Here is a 17,920-nt window from a genome sequence, read left to right on the forward strand (position 1 = left end):
ATCTTGTGCAGTATCCTTTTATGTGGCACCTTATCGAATGCCTTTTGGAAATCCAAATACACTACATCTCCTGGTTCCCCTTTATCCACCCTGCTCGTTACTTCCTCAAAGAACTCTAATAAATTTGTCAAACATGATTTCCCCTTCATAAAACCATGTTGACTCTCCTTGATTTTATTTTGAGTCTCCAAATGTCCTGCTACTACTTCCTTAATAATTGATTCTAGCATTTTCCCAATGACAAATGTTAGGCTAACTGGTCTATAGTTACCTGCTTTCTGTCTCACTCCCTTCTTGAATAGGGGTGTTACATTTGTGGTTTTCCAATCCGCTGGGACCTTTCCAGAATCTAGTGAATTCTGGAAGATTACAACCAGTGCATCCACTATCTCTGTAGCCAATTCCTTTAAGACCCTTGGATGCAAGCCATCAGGTCCAGGGGACTTGTCAGCCTTTAGACCCATTAGTTTACCTTGTACTTTTTCTCTAGTGATAGTGATTGTTTTTAGTTCCTCCCTCCCCTTTGCCCCTTGATTTTCTACTATTATTGGTATGTTATTAGTGTCTTCTACCGTGAAGACAGATACAAAATATCTGTTCAATTCCTCTGCCATTTCCTTGTTTTCCATTATTATTTCCCCAGTCTCATCCTCTAAGGGACCTATACTTACTTAGCTACCCTCTTTTTATATACTTGTAGAAGCTTTTACTGTCAGTTTTTATATTTCTTGCTAGTTTACTCTCATAATCAATTTTCTCCCTCTTTAATATTTTTTTAGTCCTCCTTTGCTGGTTTTTGAAGTTTTCCCAATCTTCGAGCTTACCAGTAATCTTTGCCACGTTGTATGCCTTTTCTTTTAACTTGATACTATCCTGAATTTCCTTAGTTAGCCAGTCCTCTGTTTAGGTCACAGCACTCATTGCTGTTTCTACAATGAATGGACTGGACTTAGTTAGAGAAAAGGGACAGACCAGGTGAATGGATACAGGGCTCTATCGAACAGGTATTTTAAAAAGTACAATGTACTCTATAATGTGGCATAATGAAGGGGGCATAATGGAAGTTGACGGATAATTTAGAGTTCCTGATTTTTGTTCTTGCGTGTATGGCATATCGAAAGCCTATGACATGGGAATAAAGATAATTCGTATTTATATAACAATATCTCAAAATTCTTCACACACTAAATTAGCTTTTGGAGTTCAGTGACTGAAGGAAGCCATTCTGTGGCAGCACTGTCCCCTAAACAGCAATCAGATGAATGACCAGTCAATCTGTTTATTGATGGTATTGATTAAGGGAAGAGTGTTGATCAGGACATCAGAGGAAATCACTGCTCTTTTACATGAGAACCTGAACCACCAGAACAGGCAGACAGGGTATCGCAATAGTGTCTCATCTGAATGACACCACCTCCAACAATGTAGCACTCCCTTGCGCTGGACTGTCAACCTCGATATGTGCGGGTGTGGGGATTGAACCTACAACCTTCCAAGCTGACAAGAGCCAGGTGAGAAATTACGCATAAGGCCCTTGAACCAACTCCAGCCAAAAGTGCAGCAGAGGGATACAATTCACAGATATTTTTTCCCCTTATATGAAACTGCTTAGCTTTTTCCCTTGGTAAGATATGTGAGACCATGGACCATGGTGTGCGATATCATAATCACTCTCCAATGTCCAGCTATTCTGTTAGAGTGTTTATTTGGGATGAAGTGTTTTTGGGATTCTCCGATGGATGAATGATGTGTTGAACCGGACAGACTAGGGAATTCCCACATTTGACCTATTGCCTGTGTTGAGTTGCCTGATCTCTCAGTGTGTGCGACCAGGGAGCCAATAGATTGGGCGTGCTGTAATGGTCTTGCTGTTGTCTGTATGCAGGGCTTAAGGCAATACTTTGTGTCCAATAACGTTAAGGATAGGCGACCCTTCAGTATCCAAAGCCAAGGCACGAAAATCGTAAGGATTGGCATGGAGATCTTTACTGAAATAGCCGACCAGAAAACATTGCAGAAAGTTAGGAAGCTGAAGTCTTTTTACCCAAGGTGAGTGAAAATCAAAGCGTGGGGAGGTGGGGGAGGAAATTATCACATTCATATCGAAGGATAAAAATGGTCTGCAGTGATAGACGGTGGACTGAACCCAAACACTGTGCAACCTGGATCACGCCTGCGAGTGCCCAGATGGTGAGTTCCTGATCCTGGCCCTGCCACTGCAAGGAGGTCCCAGATGAACTTCCTAATGGGGAAGGAGGGAGGGAGCGATGATCAGAAGGAAGGCCCACAGTCTGGTGTACTACATAATGGCACAGAGTAGGTTCCCTGTCCCCTCTCTTTGCCACGATGATGGACGATGCAACAAGGTAAATCTAAGGGATAAATTAAGTACTGTGAAAAATAGCCATTTGACTGAAAACTTAAAGTTAAATTATAGGGAACATTGGCACAGGAGTAGGCCATTCAACCTCTCAAGCCGGTTCCACCATTCAATTAGATCATGGCTGATCTGTAACTTAACTCCATCTACCTGCCTTGGTTCAGTAACCCTTAATACCCTATCAATCTTAGTTTTAAAATTTTCAAAAAACTGAAAATTGAAGGTGTTTCCACTTGTGGGGAAACCAAAACTAGGGGCCATAAATATAAGATAGTCACTAATAAATCCAATAAGGAATTCAGGAGAAACATCTTTACGCAGAGAATGGTAAGAATGTGGAACTCGCTACCACAAGGAGTAGTTGAGGTGAATAGCATAGGTGCATTTAAGGGGAAGCTAGATAAGTACAATGGAGAAAGGAATGGAAGGATATGTTGATGGGGTTAGATGAAGTAGGGAGGGAGGAGGCTCGTGTGGAGCATAAACACCGGCACAGACCTTTTGGGTCGAATGGCCTGTTTCTGTGCTGCACATTGTACGTAAATCTATGAGTGACCCAGCCTCAGCAGCTTTTGGTAGAGAGAGTTCCAGATTTCCAGCATCCTTTTCTGTGACATTATCCAACACTACAGTTACTTTTGCAACAAAGGGTTTGCTTTAAACTCCGTTAGTGTCAATCCAGCTATCTTTTCTCCGACAAGGTCAACGACCATTTTTTCTTTTCTTTTAAGCGACGACCAGCTCTGTGAGCACTTTATCAAAAATAATATCTGGAAAATCTTTAAAAAGAATATGATTGCCGAGCTCACCAGTAAGTCTCACCACCGTTTGACTATTGGCCAGGACCCAGAGTCAGGACAAGATGAGGCCGTGTACGAGATTGACAAAATTGGCATCTTGAACCTTCCTGCCATTGCCAAGAATCCAAACCTCGTCTTCTCAAAGCCTCCATATTACTTAGCGCCTGCTGAAACAGTGAAGGAAGATGGCAGCACCACATTACCAGAGATAAAACTCCAACTGATTCATGGGATGGCCAAGGCTCCAGCTAGTTTAAAGCACCTACTGTACTGAGCACATCCAGGCCATTCCAGTACACACTTTACTTCCCTTCAGCCAGTTCCAGGTTATTTGTTTACTGTTATTTTGTTTCAGTTCCTTCTCCCCCTTGCTGTGATTGCTGAATAAAATTGTACGGGGATTTTTCTTTCATTGTTTCTTACTCATTCACATGTTTGGCTCTTACCTCGCTCATTCCCTCCCCCATCAGCGCCACCACCATCGCCACAAGTGTTCATTTCATGTGTCCCAGTCAGGAGACTTAGTGACAGAACCAATGCCTTAAAGGCCCAATGTCATAAAGACCCAATTCCATGAAGACCCAGTATCATAAAGACCCAATGCCATGAAGACCCAATGCCATTAAGACCCAATGCCATAAAGGCCCAATGCCATGAAGACCCAATGCCAATGAAGACCCAATGCCATAAAGGCCCAATGCCATGAAGACCCAATGCCAATGAAGACCCAATGCCATTAAGACCCAATGCCATGAAGACCCAGTATCATAAAGACCCAATGCCATGAAGACCCAGTATCATAAAGACCCAATGCCATGAAGACCCAGTATCATAAAGACCCAATGCCATGAAGACCCAATGCCATGAAGACCCAATGCCATTAAGACCCAGTATCATGAAGACCCAATGCCATGAAGACCCAATGCCATTAAGACCCAGTATCATGAAGACCCAATGCCATGAAGACCCAATGCCATTAAGACCCAGTATCATGAAGACCCAATGCCATGAAGACCCAATGCCATCCCACTGGCCATTCCAAATGAACTGGCATCCTTTTGATGATGCCGGCTGCTCTTATTTCAAGAGAAACAATCTGGCAGAAACCCTTACAAAAGAAACCGTTGAATTGAGCACTTACCCCCCCCCCCCCCGGGAGTATTGCTTATTACAGGTGTTTAATTACAGCCTGAAAGGATTCTCGGTTAAGTTTCAACTGTTTGGTTTTTATCAATAAATGAAGAATTGGCCTGTAAAACTGTCCTAATGTAGGAAATGCAAAATAAAAAAAAATAGCATTCATTTTGGCAGTTGTCAGTCATTTGTAAGATGTTTATGATAAAGGATGTTAACCCTATGTCAGTAACTGTAGAAGCACTGGGGGCAGCAGCACTTTTAGTAACATCGTGATCACAACAGCACACCTGCATCTGTGCTGTTAAAGTGAACACGAGCCCTGAAGACCTTGGGAGTGGAGCTAGAATGGGCAGAGAGAGAAAGCAGGAAAGCGCACGGAGCATAACAACGGAGAAAATGTAGCAGTTTCAAAGTTTGCAAATGACACGAAACTCAGGAATGTAGTAAACAATGTGGAGGATAGTAACAGACTTCAGGAGGACACAGACATACTGGTGAAATGGGCAGACACACGGCAGATGACATTTAACACAGAGAAGTGTGAAGTGATACATTTTGGTAGAGTGAATGAGGAGAGGCAATATAAACTAAATGGTACAATTATAAAGGGAGTGCAGGACCAGAGAGACCTGGGGGTTCACATACACAAATCTTTGAAGGTGGCAGGACAAGTTGAGACAGCTGTTAAAAACGCATATCGGATCCTGGGCTTTATTAAGAGAGGCAGAGAGTACAAAAGCAAGGAAGTTATGCTAAACCTTTATAGAACACTGGTTAGGCCTCTGCTGAAGTATTGTGTTCAATTCTGGGCACCACACTTTAGAGAGGGTGCAGAAGAGATTTACTAGAATGGCACCAGGGATGAGAGACTTCAGTTATGTGGAGAGAGACTGGAGAAGCTGGGATTGTTCTCCTTAGAGCAAAGAAGGCTAAGAGGAGATTTGATAGAAGTGTTCAAAATCATGAAAGGGTTTGATAGAGTAAATAAGGAGAAACTGTTTCCTGTGGCAGAAGGGTCGCTAACCAGAGGACACAGAATTAAGGTGATCGGCAAAAGAATCAGAGACGACGTGAGGAAAAACATTGTTTTACTCAGCGGGTTGCCTGGAATGCACTGCCTGAAAGGCTGGTGAAGGCAGGTTCAATAGTAACTTTCAAAAGGGAATTAAATAAATACTTGAAGGGGAAAAAGTACTGGGCTACGAGGAAAAAGCAGAGGAGTGGAAGCAATTGGATAGCTCTTTTAAAGAGCCGGCACAGGCACGATGGGCCGAATGGTCTCCTCTGTGCTGTAACACAGGAAGAAGGAAACAGTGTTTGAGAAATAGAGTGAAAAAAATGAACAAATAAAAGAGACTGTGTCAGCTGGGCTGAATGGAGATCACTGATACCTCTTGGTCAGTTGATAGTGAGTTTGAGTCTCATTACTCGGGTTTGAGTGCATGATCCAGGTTGGCACGCCAGTGCGATCAAACATACCAACATTCAAAATTGATGGGCAGGAAAAGACCAGCTGGACCATCAAGCCTGCCCCACACTCACAATGGCCGGAGTACCATGACTAGATACTTCCTCCCCCCCCCCCACCCTCCCGCAGACATGTAATCTCCCGGGAAAGTTAAAAAAAAAGTGAAAGGAACCCAGGGCCAATAAAGGAAAAAATACTCTGGAAAATTCCTCTCCGACCCCCTCAGGCGATCAAAACCATTCCAGGAGACCACATGGACCAAGTGTTATCTGTAAAGTCACTTACCTTCTATATGATGTGATCTCTGGCCCAGTCAAGAATCGGTCCAGCTCCCTCTTGTAGACATACAGAGAGTCAGCACCCATCACACCATCCGGTAATGTATTCCAGAGACAACACTGAGGGAATGATGCATTGTCAGGAGGTGCCGTCATTCAGCGGAGATGTTAAAGCAAGGTTCTGTCTGCCTTTTCAGGTGCACATTGATGGGAAAATGTTCTGGAGGGATCAGATCAAATAGGGTGAAGGGCATTCTTCATCTGAACATATCAGATATAAAAAGAGAACACTATATAAATATAAGGACAGCATCATAATTATATATTTTTTATATATCTATATATAATTATATATATATAAAATACTTAACCAACACCACCAAAAATAGATGATCTGGTCGTTATCTCATTTCTGTTTGTGGGAACTTACTGAGCGCAAATTGGCTGCCGCGTTTCATAAAATCATAGAAAGGTTACAGCACGGAAAGAGGCCATTCGGCCCATTGAGACCGTGCCAGCTCTATGCAAGAGCAATCCAGCTAGTCCCACTCCCCCGTCCTAGCCCCGTAGCCCTGCAATTTTTTTCCTTTCACGTACTTATTCAGTTGCCTTTTGAAGGCCATGATTGAATCTGCCTCCACCACCCGCTCTGGCAGTGCATTCCAGATCCTAACCACTCGCTGTGTAAAAAAGTTTTTCCTCATATCATCTTTGGTTCTTTTGCCAATCACCTTAAATTAACGCCCTTTGGTTCTAACCCTTCTGCCAATGGGAACAGTTTCTCTCTATCTACTCACAAGACCGTTCATGACTTTAAATACCTCTATCAAATCTCCTCTCAACCTTCTCTATTCCAAGGAGAACAACCCGAGCTTCTCCAGTCTATCCATGTAACTAAAGTCCCTCATCCCTGGAATCATTCTAGTAAATCTCTTCTGCACCATCTCTAAGGCCGTGACATCTTTCCTAAAGCGCGGTGCTCAGAACTGGACACAATACTCTAGTTGTGGCTGAACCAGTGTTTTATAAAGGTTCATCATGACTTCCATATTTTCGTACTCTATGCCTCTATTTATAAAGCCCAGGATCCCTTATGCTTTTTTAACCGCTTTTTCAACCTGCCCTACCACCTTCAACGATTTGTGCACATATACCCCCAGATCTCTCTATTCCTGTACCCCTTTTAGAATTGTGCCCTCTAGTTTATATTGCCTCTCCTCGTTCTTCCTACCGAAATGTATCACTTTGCATTTTTCTGTGTTAAATTTCATCTGCCACGTGTCCGCCCATTCCACCAGTCTGTCTATATCCTCTTGAAGTCTATCCTATCCTCCTCACTGTTCACTACCCTTCCAAGTTTCGTGTCATCTGCAAATTTTGAAATTGTGCCCTGTACACCCAAGTCCAAGTCATTAATATATATCAAGAAAAGCAGTGGTCCCAGCACCGTCCCCTGGGGAACACCACTGTACATCTCCCTCCAGTCTGAAAAACAACCGTTCTCCACTACTCTGTTTCCTGTCACTTAGCCAATTCTGTATCCATGTTGCTACTGCTCCCTTTATTCCATGGGCCGCAATCTTGATGACAAGCCTACCATGTGGTACTTTATCAAATGCCTTTTGAAAGTCCATATACACCACATCAACTGCATTGCCCTCATCAACCCTCTCCGTTACTTCAAAAAACTCTATCAGGTTAGTTAAACACGATTTGCCTTTAACAAATCTGTGCTGCCTTTCCCTAATCAATCCACACTTGTCTAAGTGACTGTTAATTCAGTCCCGGATTATTGTTTCTAAAAGTTTCCCCACCATTAAGGTTAAACTGACTGACCTGTAGTTGCTGGGTTTATCCTCACACCCTTTTTTGAACAAGGGTGTAACATTTGCAATTCTCCAGTCCTCTGGCACCACCCCCTTATCTAAGGATGTTTGGAAACTTATGACCAGTACCTCCACAATTTCCACCCTTACTTCCCTCAGCAACCTAGGATGCATCCCATCCGGACTGGGTGACTTATCTACTTTAAGTACAGCCATCCTTTTCCATAGCTATTCTAAACCTTATGATACTATGATCGCTGCTCCCTAAATGCTCCCCCACTGACACTTGCTCCACTTGGCCCACATCATTCCCTGGAACCAAGACCAGCAATGCCTCCTTCCTCGTTGGGCCAGAAACCTACTGGTCAAGAAAGTTATCCTGAACACATTTCAAAAATTCCTCCCCCTCTATATTATTATTATTGCAGTCTATATTAGGATGGTTGAAGTTCCCTGTTTTCACTACTCTATAGCTTTTGCACCTCTCTGTGATTTCCCTGCAAATTTGTTCTTCTGTCTCCTTCCCACTAGTTGGTGGCCCCCCCCCGCTTTCTTTCCTTCCCTATCCTTCCTGAACACCTTGTATCCAGGAATATTTAGAACCCAATCCTGCCCTTTTTTGAGCCAGGTCTCCGTTATCGCCACTACATCATATTCCCACGTGGCTATTTACTCCTGCAGCTCACCAACCTTATTTACCATGCTTCATGTGTTTACACAAATGCGCTGCAAACCAGTCTTAGACCTTCTTGTACTCTCTCTTAGTATGATCCCACCTAGTACTGTACTATTTCTTACTCTAGTGCTATCTTTCTCTCCCGATCCACAGCACGAGTGAACCTCCCTGCGAGGACATTGGTCTCAGCTCCATTAAGGGGCCTGTACAGGTCCCACCTCCCCCAGAACTGGTCCCAGGAATCTAAAGCCCTCCCTCCTGCACCATCTCTCCAGCCACGCATTCATCTGCTCTATCCTTCTATTTCTATACTCACTAGCACGTGGCACCGGGAGTAATCCGGAGATTACCACCATTGAGGTCCTGCTCATTAATCTTTTTCCTAACTCCATAAAATCTGCCTGCAGGACCTCTTCCCTCTTTCTACCTATGTCGTTGGTACCGATATGGATCACGACCTCTGGCTGTTCACCCTCCCCCTTCAGAATGTTCTGCAGCTGCTCAGTGATATCCTTGACCCTGGCACCAGGGAGGCCATATACCATCCTGGAATCATGTCTGCAGCTGCAGAAACGCCTGTCTGCTCCCCTAACTATAGAATTCCCTATCACTATTGCTCTCCTGACCTTTCTCCTCCCACCCCCTGCACAGCTGAGCCACCCATGATGCCGTGGACTTGGCTCCGCAGAGGAACCCTCTTCCTCACCAGTATTCAGAACTGAATACTGGTTAGGGGCGAGATTTATTTTTTCAAAAAATATACTTTATTCATAAAATTTGCAGAAAAACATACAATACAGTTGTCATATCACATTCCAGATGTACACAATACAGATTATACAATTTGCAGGTTACATCAAGCACAGTTCAATGTACACATTGGACATAATTACAATGATGTGGAGATGCCGGTGATGGACTGGGGTTGACAATTGTAAACAATTTTACAACACCAAGTTATAGTCCAGCAATTTTATTTTAAATTCACAAGCTTTCGGAGGCTTCCCCCTTCCTCAGGTGAACGATGTGAAATAATTACAGTTCATGACACTCTAGGGTGCCTCATTGCATTACACTCAATACACATTCTTTCCAGGTTCATTACAAATTCATTACATTTACATCACATCAATTAGAATTTTACATCTCTGCCCGAGAGGGGTTTTTCCCACGAACGGAAATGGCCAAACCATAAATGATTTTAGATCTATTTTTAATTCTAAGCCAGGGGAGAGCGCGAACGCAGTCCCCCACTACCACAAATTTTGCAGTCGAGTATCCCGCATTTGGGGACATCGCAGGCGTCAGCACACCCGAAGTGCAATGGGCTAGCCTCGTCCTGGGAGAACCTCCTTCGTGATCAAGGTCTCTCCCCTGCCAGGTAAGTATGCTTAAATATCGTCGCAGATCCCCATCCAACGGCAATCAATACTCTTTAACATTAAGGCAAGTAAGTAGCTTAAACCCTTCATTTCCATTTTGCTATGGAATATTCACTGGAAATTTAAGTGTGATTGATTTTCCATAATTTCTTTCGTTACCTACGGTCATTTTGAAGATTGTACTGTATTCACTGCCTCATTTGCATACCACCCATAAAAGGAAAGAGCGCCACCATTGGCCGCATGGAACGGAGCATTCCTGAATGGCTCTGCCCATTTAAACCTCCTCCAAACCCATCTTTCGTTTCTTTCCTTGTCCCATTACCTCCCTCCTTGCACAATCTTTAATCACTCCTGCCCTCCCACCCGATCACAGACCTTCCCCTTGGTTCTCCCCCTTTCCCTTGCTCTGTACTTGCTTGAAATCTGTTAAACCTTTAACTTCTTCCAGATCTGACCTGAAACGTTTTTTTTTCAAAAAATATACTTTATTCATAAAATTTGCAGCAATACATACGATACAGTTCTCATATCACATTCCAAACGCACACAATACAGATTATACAATTTGCAGGTTACATCAAGCACAGTTCAATGAACACATTGGACATAATTACAGTTCATGACACTCTCGGGTGCCTCATTGCAATACACTCAATACACATTTTTGATAACGTTACAGATTCTTTCCAGGTTCATTACAGATTTATTACGGGTACATTACATCAGTTAGAATTTTACATTCTGCCCGAGGGGGTTTTTCCCTGATTTCAGCCCCTCGGTATACAATGGCGGGATGGCTCTAAACGGTTGCCTTTCCCCACAGGGCCTTTGCAGCAGCCGCACCCATCCTCAGTGCGTCCCTCAGCACGTAGTCCTGGACCTTGGAATGTGCCAGTCTGCAACACTCGGTCGAGGACAGCTCCTTGCACTGGAAGACCAGCAAGTTTCGGGCAGACCAAGGGCGTCTTTCACCGAGTTGATGGTCTTCCAGTAGCAGCTGATGTCCGTCTCGGTGTGCGTCCCCGGGAACAGCCCGTAGAGCACAGAATCCTGTGTTACGGAACTGCTCGGGACGAACCTGGACAGATACCACTGCATCTCTCTCCAGACCTTCTTTGCAAAGGCACATTCCAGAAGGAGATGGGTGACGGTCTCGTCTCCACAGCAGCCTCCTCTGGGACAGCGTGCGGTGGCGCTGAGAGTCCGGGAGTGCATGAAGGATCTGACGGGAAGGGCCCTTCTCACCACCAGCCAAGCTAGGTCTTGGTGCTTGTTTGAAAGCTCTGGCGATGAGGCGTTCTGCCAAATGACATTGACAGTCTGCTCGGGGAACCAACCGACAGGATCCACCATCTCCTTTTCCCGCAGGGTCTCGAGGACGTTACGTGCGGACCACTTACTGATCGCCTTGTGGTCAAAGGTGTTTTCCTGCACAAACCTTTCCACGAAGGACAGGTGGGGCGGAACGGTCCAACTGGACGGAGCGTTCCATGGCAGCGTGGCCAGGCCCATCCTTCTCAACACCGGGGACAGGTAGAACCTCAGCACGTAGTGACACTTTGTGTTTGCGTACTGAGGGTCTATGCACAGCTTGATGCAGCCGCACACAAAGGTGGCCATCAGGATGAGGGCCACGTTGGGCACGCCTTTCCCCCCTTTCTCTGGAGATTTGTACATCGTGACCCTGCGGACACGGTCCATTTTTGATTTCCAGATAAAGCGGAAGATGGCTCGGGTGACTGTCGCGGCGCAGGAGCGAGGTATGGGCCAGACCTGCGCCACGTACAGCAACACCGAGAGCACCTCGCACCTGATGACCAGGCTCTTGCCCACGATCGAGAGGGATCCTCGATCCCACAGTCCCAGTTTCTTCTTAACCTCCCAGTTTTTGGTGCACGCCCCGCCCGGCCCCCCCGAACCAGATCCCCAGCACCTTCAGGTAATCCGACCTGACGGTGAAGGGGACAAAGGATCGGTCGGTCCAGTTCCCAAAGAACATGGCCTCGCTCTTGCTACAATTTACTCTGGCCCCCGAGGCCAGTTCGAAACGGTCGCAGATGCTCATCAATCTGCGGACCGAGAGCTGATCCGAGCAAATGACGGCGACGTCATCCATGTACAGGGAGGCCTTGACCTGAGTGCCTCCGCTGCCTGGGATCGTCACCCCTCTTATGCCCGCATCCCTCCTGATGGACTCGGCAAAGGGTTCGATGCAACACACGAACAAGACGGAGGAGAGAGGACAGCTCTGCCTGACTCCAGATTTGATCGGAAAGCTTTCTGATTCCCACCCGTTGATTGAAACTGCGCTACTGATGTTTGTGTAGAGCAGTTGGATCCAATTGCGGATTCCCTCCCCAAACCCCATTTTGGAGAGTACGTCCATCATGTACATGTGGGACATTCTGTCAAAGGCCTTCTCCTGGTCCAGGCTGATCAGGCAGGTGTTCACCCCCCTGTCCTGTACGTAGGCAATCGTATCCCTGAGTAGCGCCAGGCTATCAGAGATCTTCCTGCCGGGTACGGTGCAGGTCTGATCGGGGTGGATCACCACCTTCAGGGCTGACTTGACCCGATTGGCGATGACCTTGGACAGAATTTTGTAGTCCACGTTAAGTAGTGAGATGGGTCGCCAATTTTTGATTTCTTCCCTTTCCCCCTTCCGCTTGTAGATGAGGGTGATGATGCCTTTCCTCATGGAGTCTGACATGCTGCCTGCCAGAAGCATCCCCCCGTACACTTCCAGCAGGTCTGGGCCTATCCAGTCCCACAGAGCCGAGTACAACTCCACCGGTAAGCCGTCGCTTCCGGGAGTCCTACTCTTCTCGAAGGAACGGATGGCCTTTGTCAGCTCGTCCAAAGTCAGCGGCTGATCCATGCTCTCCCGCTCACTGTCCTCTAAAACCTCTGTGATAGACAACACTGGGAGGCCGCGCTGTCTGTGGGCTTTGCGTCGTACAGTCCGGCATAAAAGGATTTGCAGATCCTCAGTATGTCGGGCTGCGAGGACGTGACCGAGCCGTCCTCTTCCTTCAGGCTGCTGATCACAGAGCTCTCTCTGTGCACCTTTTGGAAGAAGAAACGTGAGCAGGTCTCGTCCTGCTCCATGGAGCGGACTCTGGACCGGAAAATGATCTTGGAGGCCTCGGAGGCAAAGAGCGAGGCTTGCTGGTCCATCACCTCTCTGAGTTCCTCCCCGATATCGATCCCCATCGACTGCAGCAGAATATTCTGCATGCTTTTCTGGAGTCGGGACATTTCCCTCTGCCTCTCTCTCGCCTTCTGAACACCTTTGAGGATGAAGAACCTCTTGATGTTCGCCTTGATGACTTCCCACCAGTGCACTGGGGAATCAAAGAGGGGCTTTAAGGTTCTCCAACCTTTGTAATCCCTCGTCAGTTCCTCAATGTTTCCTGAGGTCAACAGTTTCACGTTCAGATTCCATGTCCCCCTGCCCACTCTCTGATCGTCCTGCAGGTGACAGTCGGCCAGGAGGAGGCAGAGGTCAGAGTAGAACACCGGTGTGACCTTGGTGGATCTGACCTTGAGCTTCGGGGATACAAACAGGAAGTCTATCCTGGAACGGACGGACCCGTCTGGTCTGGACCAGGTGTATTGACGCGCCGCTCCGTCTGCAGGGTTGCTGATGACGTCGCACAGCTTGGCTTCTTTCACCGCTTCCATTAGGAGTTTGGATGTGGCGTCCAGTTTGCTGTCGGCTCTGCCGGATCGTCCAGCCGCATCGATGATGCAGTTGAAGTCACCGCCGAGAATGACCGGCCTGGACGTCACCAGCAGCAGTGGGAGCTGCTGGAAGACGGCCAGCCGCTTGTTCTTTAGAGCCGGGGCGTGCACGTTGATCAGTTGGAGCGGAGTGTTTTTGTACATTACGTCTGCTACGAGGAGACGACCCCCCACCACCTCCTTTACTTCGGTGATGGTGAAGTTGCCTCCCCGCAGCAGAATCCCCAGGCCGGAGGCACGGTTATCGTTGCCTCCCGACCAGATAGACGGCCCGTGTGCCCACCGCTGCGACCATTGCCGGTAATTGCTGAGATGCGGCAGGCCGCACTCCTGTAAGAACAGCAGGTCGCTCTTGACCTTGGCCAGGTAGTCCAAGGTCGACACACATCGCGTAGTGCATTTAACGCTACGCACGTTAATGGATGCGACTTTCAGACCCATTTTAACAACAGTTTAAAGTCTCACCCGACAGTCCGTTTGCTGTTTCCAGCTCTTGGCCGTGTCTCTGCATCCCGGTGATCTGTGCAAAGTGTTCCACGCTCCCTGAGCTGAGGTACGAGTCCTGTTCTGCCTCAGAGAGGGGGTCGTCATTCCGCCGGGGTGACGTTGGCGGCCTGGTGTCGGGTGAAGAGTCCGTGCGATCCTCGATCGGTTGGGGCTCCTCGTTGTTGCTTCTCCCGTTTTCCCGGAGCCGTTCTTCGCTCTCTGCGGTGCTGCTCCCGGTGTCCCGGAGCTGGTGTGCGCTGGGCACTGCGATGCTGCCGGCTTCCCAGAGCTGGAGGGTACTGGAGGCGTTGTCGCTCCCAGTGTTCTGGAGATGGGGGCTGCTGATCTCGTCGATGTCACCTTGGACATTTTGCCGCTTTCGGTGGGACATCTGACCACTTCGCTCCTGTCGTCTCTCCTCGTCAGACACGGGGCAGTCTGACTGCGACTCGAGTGCTCTTTTAACCCCTGCTGTAGTGTCGGCAGAGGCTCGTTTCCTTTCCTCTGGCTTCCTCTTTCTGTTTTTCTTGCTCACCAGCTGCCATTCTCCCTCTGCTGCCTCCTCGTCCATGGACTCTGTCGTCTGGTGGGGAGGCTCGGAGCTGGGTGTCGGGGTGTGGCAGTTTTCGGCTTGACCCTTTCCTCGCTCCTTGTCTTCCTGGGCCAGGGACTTCTTGGAGGGGGTCGCGGCCGGGCGAGGACTCTTGGCCTTTTTTGGGGCAGCCTTGCTTGTTGCCCCCTCCTCCTCCGCTGAGTTGCTCTTGGCCGCCTGGGCGTAGCTGAAGCTGCGTTTGGGGCAGACCCTGTAGAGATGGCCTTCCTCCCCGCACAGGTTGCAGCGCTTGCTCTCCTTGCAGTCCTTAGTCTGGTGTCCTTCCTGCTTGCAGTTCTTGCAGACGGTTGCAGTGCAGGAGGCCGCCACGTGGCCGGATTTGCCGCAGGTGCGACAGACTCTGGGTTGCCCCACGTACATGATGTACCCTCGACTTCCTCCGATGGTGAAGCTGGAGGGAGGGTGGACGATGTTGCCATGGTCGTCCAGTCTCAACGTTGCCGTGACCTCCCTCTTGCTGGTCCAGATCCCAAACTGTTCTCCGCCCCGTTGACGTGTCTGGCGAGGAACGTCAGCACATCGGCGACCGGGACGTGTGGGTTGTACACGTGTACAATCAGCTTCCGATTCCTCTGCGTTGGGAGGGTGAAGAGCGGCTCCGCAGTGAGAATCGCCAGCGGTCCTTCGCTCTCCTTCTCCTCGTAGACCTGAAGAAGCTTCTGGCATCCAGCGACGGTCTTAAAGGTGACATCAAAATGTCCGCTTCGAGGGAAATCCTGTAGGCAGAAGATGTCCGATGCTTTGAATCCACAGCAGTCGAGTTAAAACTCGTTTGACGATAAACTCAGGATCCACCGACGGAACACATTCGACTGTCGTTACCGTCACCCTGACGGTGTTTGGCACACCATGGCCAGGTGCCCGGGTGCCCTTTCCTGCCATTGCAGTGTCGATGTGGTCCTTATGCAAATTTAGGGGCGGAGCCAGCACTCGAAACGACCAATCAAGGCAAAGTCCGCACTTTGCGAGCGCATGAGGTCGCAGCCAGCGTTCCAATCCGCTCAGATCCAAATAAGCCCGAATAGGAACAGACTTGATCGTAGCCTCTCAGAGTTACTGGTGAACAGAGCGGGGTGGTGGGGGCTCTGGGTCTGTGTGATTTAGTGTTGAGAATCGTTCATTAACCAGCTGAACTGGAGGGGGTGTGATGGAAGTTTTATCTGTTCCTTTTCACGTGATGCTGAATTTTTGGTTTGAGAGGAAGTTTATATTATTTTTGGCTGATCTGAGAAATATTACTAAATGCCCCACGAACGGAAATGGCCAAACCGTAAACGTTTTATGATCTATTTTTAATTCTAAGCCAGGGGAGAGCGCGAACGCAGTCCCCCACTACCACAAATTTTGCAGTCGAGTATCCCGCATTTGGGGACATCGCAGGCGTCAGCACACCCGAAGTGCAATGGGCTAGCCTCGTCCTGGGAGAACCTCCTTCGTGATCAAGGTCTCTCCCCTGCCAGGTAAGTATGCTTAAATATCGTCGCAGATCCCCATCCAACGGCAATCAATACTCTTTAACATTAGGGCAAGTAAGTAGCTTAAACCCTTCATTTCCATTTTGCTATGGAATATTTACTGGAAATTTAAGTGTGATTGATTTTCCATAATTTCTTTCGTTACCTACGGTCATTTTGAAGATTGTACTGTATTCGCTGCCTCATTTGCATACCACCCATAAAAGGAAAGAGCGCCACCATTGGCCGCATGGAACGGAGCATTCCTGAATGGCTCTGCCCATTTAAACCTCCTCCAAACCCATCTTTCGTTTCTTTCCTTGTCCCATTACCTCCCTCCTTGCACAATCTTTAATCACTCCTGCCCTCCCACCCGATCACAGACCTTCCTCTTTGTTCTCCCTCTTTCCCTTGCTCTGTACTTGCTTGAAATCTGTTAAACCTTTAACTTCTTCCAGATCTGACCTGAAACGTTTTTTTTTCAAAAAATATACTTTATTCATAAAATTTGCAGCAATACATACAAAACAGTTCTCATATCACATTCCAAACGTACACAATACAGATTATACAATTTGCAGGTTACATCAAGCACAGTTCAATGAACACATTGGACATAATTACAGTTCATGACACTCTGGGGTGCCTCATTGCAATACACTCAATACACATTTTTGATAACGTTACAGATTCTTTCCAGGTTCATTACAGATTTATTACGGGTACATTACATCAGTTAGAATTTTACATTCTGCCCGCGGGTGTTTTTCCCTGATTTCAGCCCCTCGGTATACAATGGTGGGAAGGCTCTAAACGGTTGCCTTTCCCCACAGAGCCTTTGCGGCGGCCGCACCCAGCCTCAGTGCGTCCCTCAGCACGTAGTCCTGGACCTTGGAATGTGCCAGACTGCAACACTCGGTCGAGGACAGCTCCTTGCACTGGAAGACCAGCAAGTTTCGGGCAGACCAAAGGGCATCTTTCACCGAGTTGATGGTCTTCCAGCAGCAGCCGATGTCCGTCTCAGTGTGCGTCCCCGGGAACAGCCCGTAGAGCACAGAATCCTGTGTTACGGAACTGCTCGGGCCGAACCTGGACAGATACCACTGCATCTCTCTCCAGACCTTCTTTGCAAAGGCACATTCCAGAAGGAGATGGGTGACGGTCTCGTCTCCACCGCAGCCTCCTCTGGGACAGCGCGCGGTGGCGCTGAGAGTCCGGGAGTGCATGAAGGATCTGACGGGAAGGGCCCTTCTCACCACCAGCCAAGCTAGGTCTTGGTGCTTGTTTGAAAGCTCTGGCGATGAGGCGTTCTGCCAAATGACATTGGCAGTCTGCTCGGGGAACCAACCGACAGGATCCACCATCTTCTTTTCCCGCAGGGTCTCGAGGACGTTACGTGCGGACCACTTACTGATCGCCTTGTGGTCAAAGGTGTTTTCCTGCACAAACCTTTCCACGAAGGACAGGTGGGGCGGAACGGTCCAACTGGACGGAGCGTTCCGTGGCAGCGTGGCCAGGCCCATCCTTCTCAACACCGGGGACAGGTAGAACCTCAGCACGTAGTGACACTTTGTGTTTGTGTACCGAGAGTCTACGCACAGCTTGATACAGCCGCACACAAAGGTGGCCATCAGGATGAGGGCCACGTTGGGCATGCCTTTCCCCCCTTTCTC

General features: G+C 47.9%; 1 protein-coding gene and 2 non-coding genes across 3 annotated transcripts in view; 1 reads left to right on the forward strand and 2 right to left on the reverse strand.

Moving 5' to 3' along the window:
- LOC137324056 (cyclic nucleotide-binding domain-containing protein 2-like) overlaps positions 1 to 4,427 on the forward strand; it is a 57,147-nt gene extending 52,720 nt beyond the window's left edge. The window contains exons 15-16 of the mRNA XM_067988226.1: positions 1,886 to 2,049; positions 3,112 to 4,427. Coding sequence (XP_067844327.1) covers positions 1,886 to 2,049; positions 3,112 to 3,454 — 507 coding nt within the window. The 3' untranslated portion in view covers positions 3,455 to 4,427. The remainder of the gene's footprint in view (positions 1 to 1,885; positions 2,050 to 3,111) is intronic.
- A 5,363-nt stretch (positions 4,428 to 9,790) lies between these two features.
- On the reverse strand, positions 9,791 to 9,954 carry LOC137324088 (U1 spliceosomal RNA). Its single transcript, XR_010963493.1, has one exon. It is a non-coding gene; the product is annotated as a U1 spliceosomal RNA (small nuclear RNA).
- Positions 9,955 to 16,097: 6,143 nt separating this feature from the next.
- LOC137324089 (U1 spliceosomal RNA) lies at positions 16,098 to 16,261 on the reverse strand. The gene has a single exon (XR_010963494.1). It is a non-coding gene; the product is annotated as a U1 spliceosomal RNA (small nuclear RNA).
- Between the last annotated feature and the right edge of the window lie 1,659 nt (positions 16,262 to 17,920).

The sequence above is a fragment of the Heptranchias perlo genome, chromosome 7 (genome assembly GCF_035084215.1).
Source record: "Heptranchias perlo isolate sHepPer1 chromosome 7, sHepPer1.hap1, whole genome shotgun sequence".
Classification (NCBI taxonomy): domain Eukaryota; kingdom Metazoa; phylum Chordata; class Chondrichthyes; order Hexanchiformes; family Hexanchidae; genus Heptranchias; species Heptranchias perlo.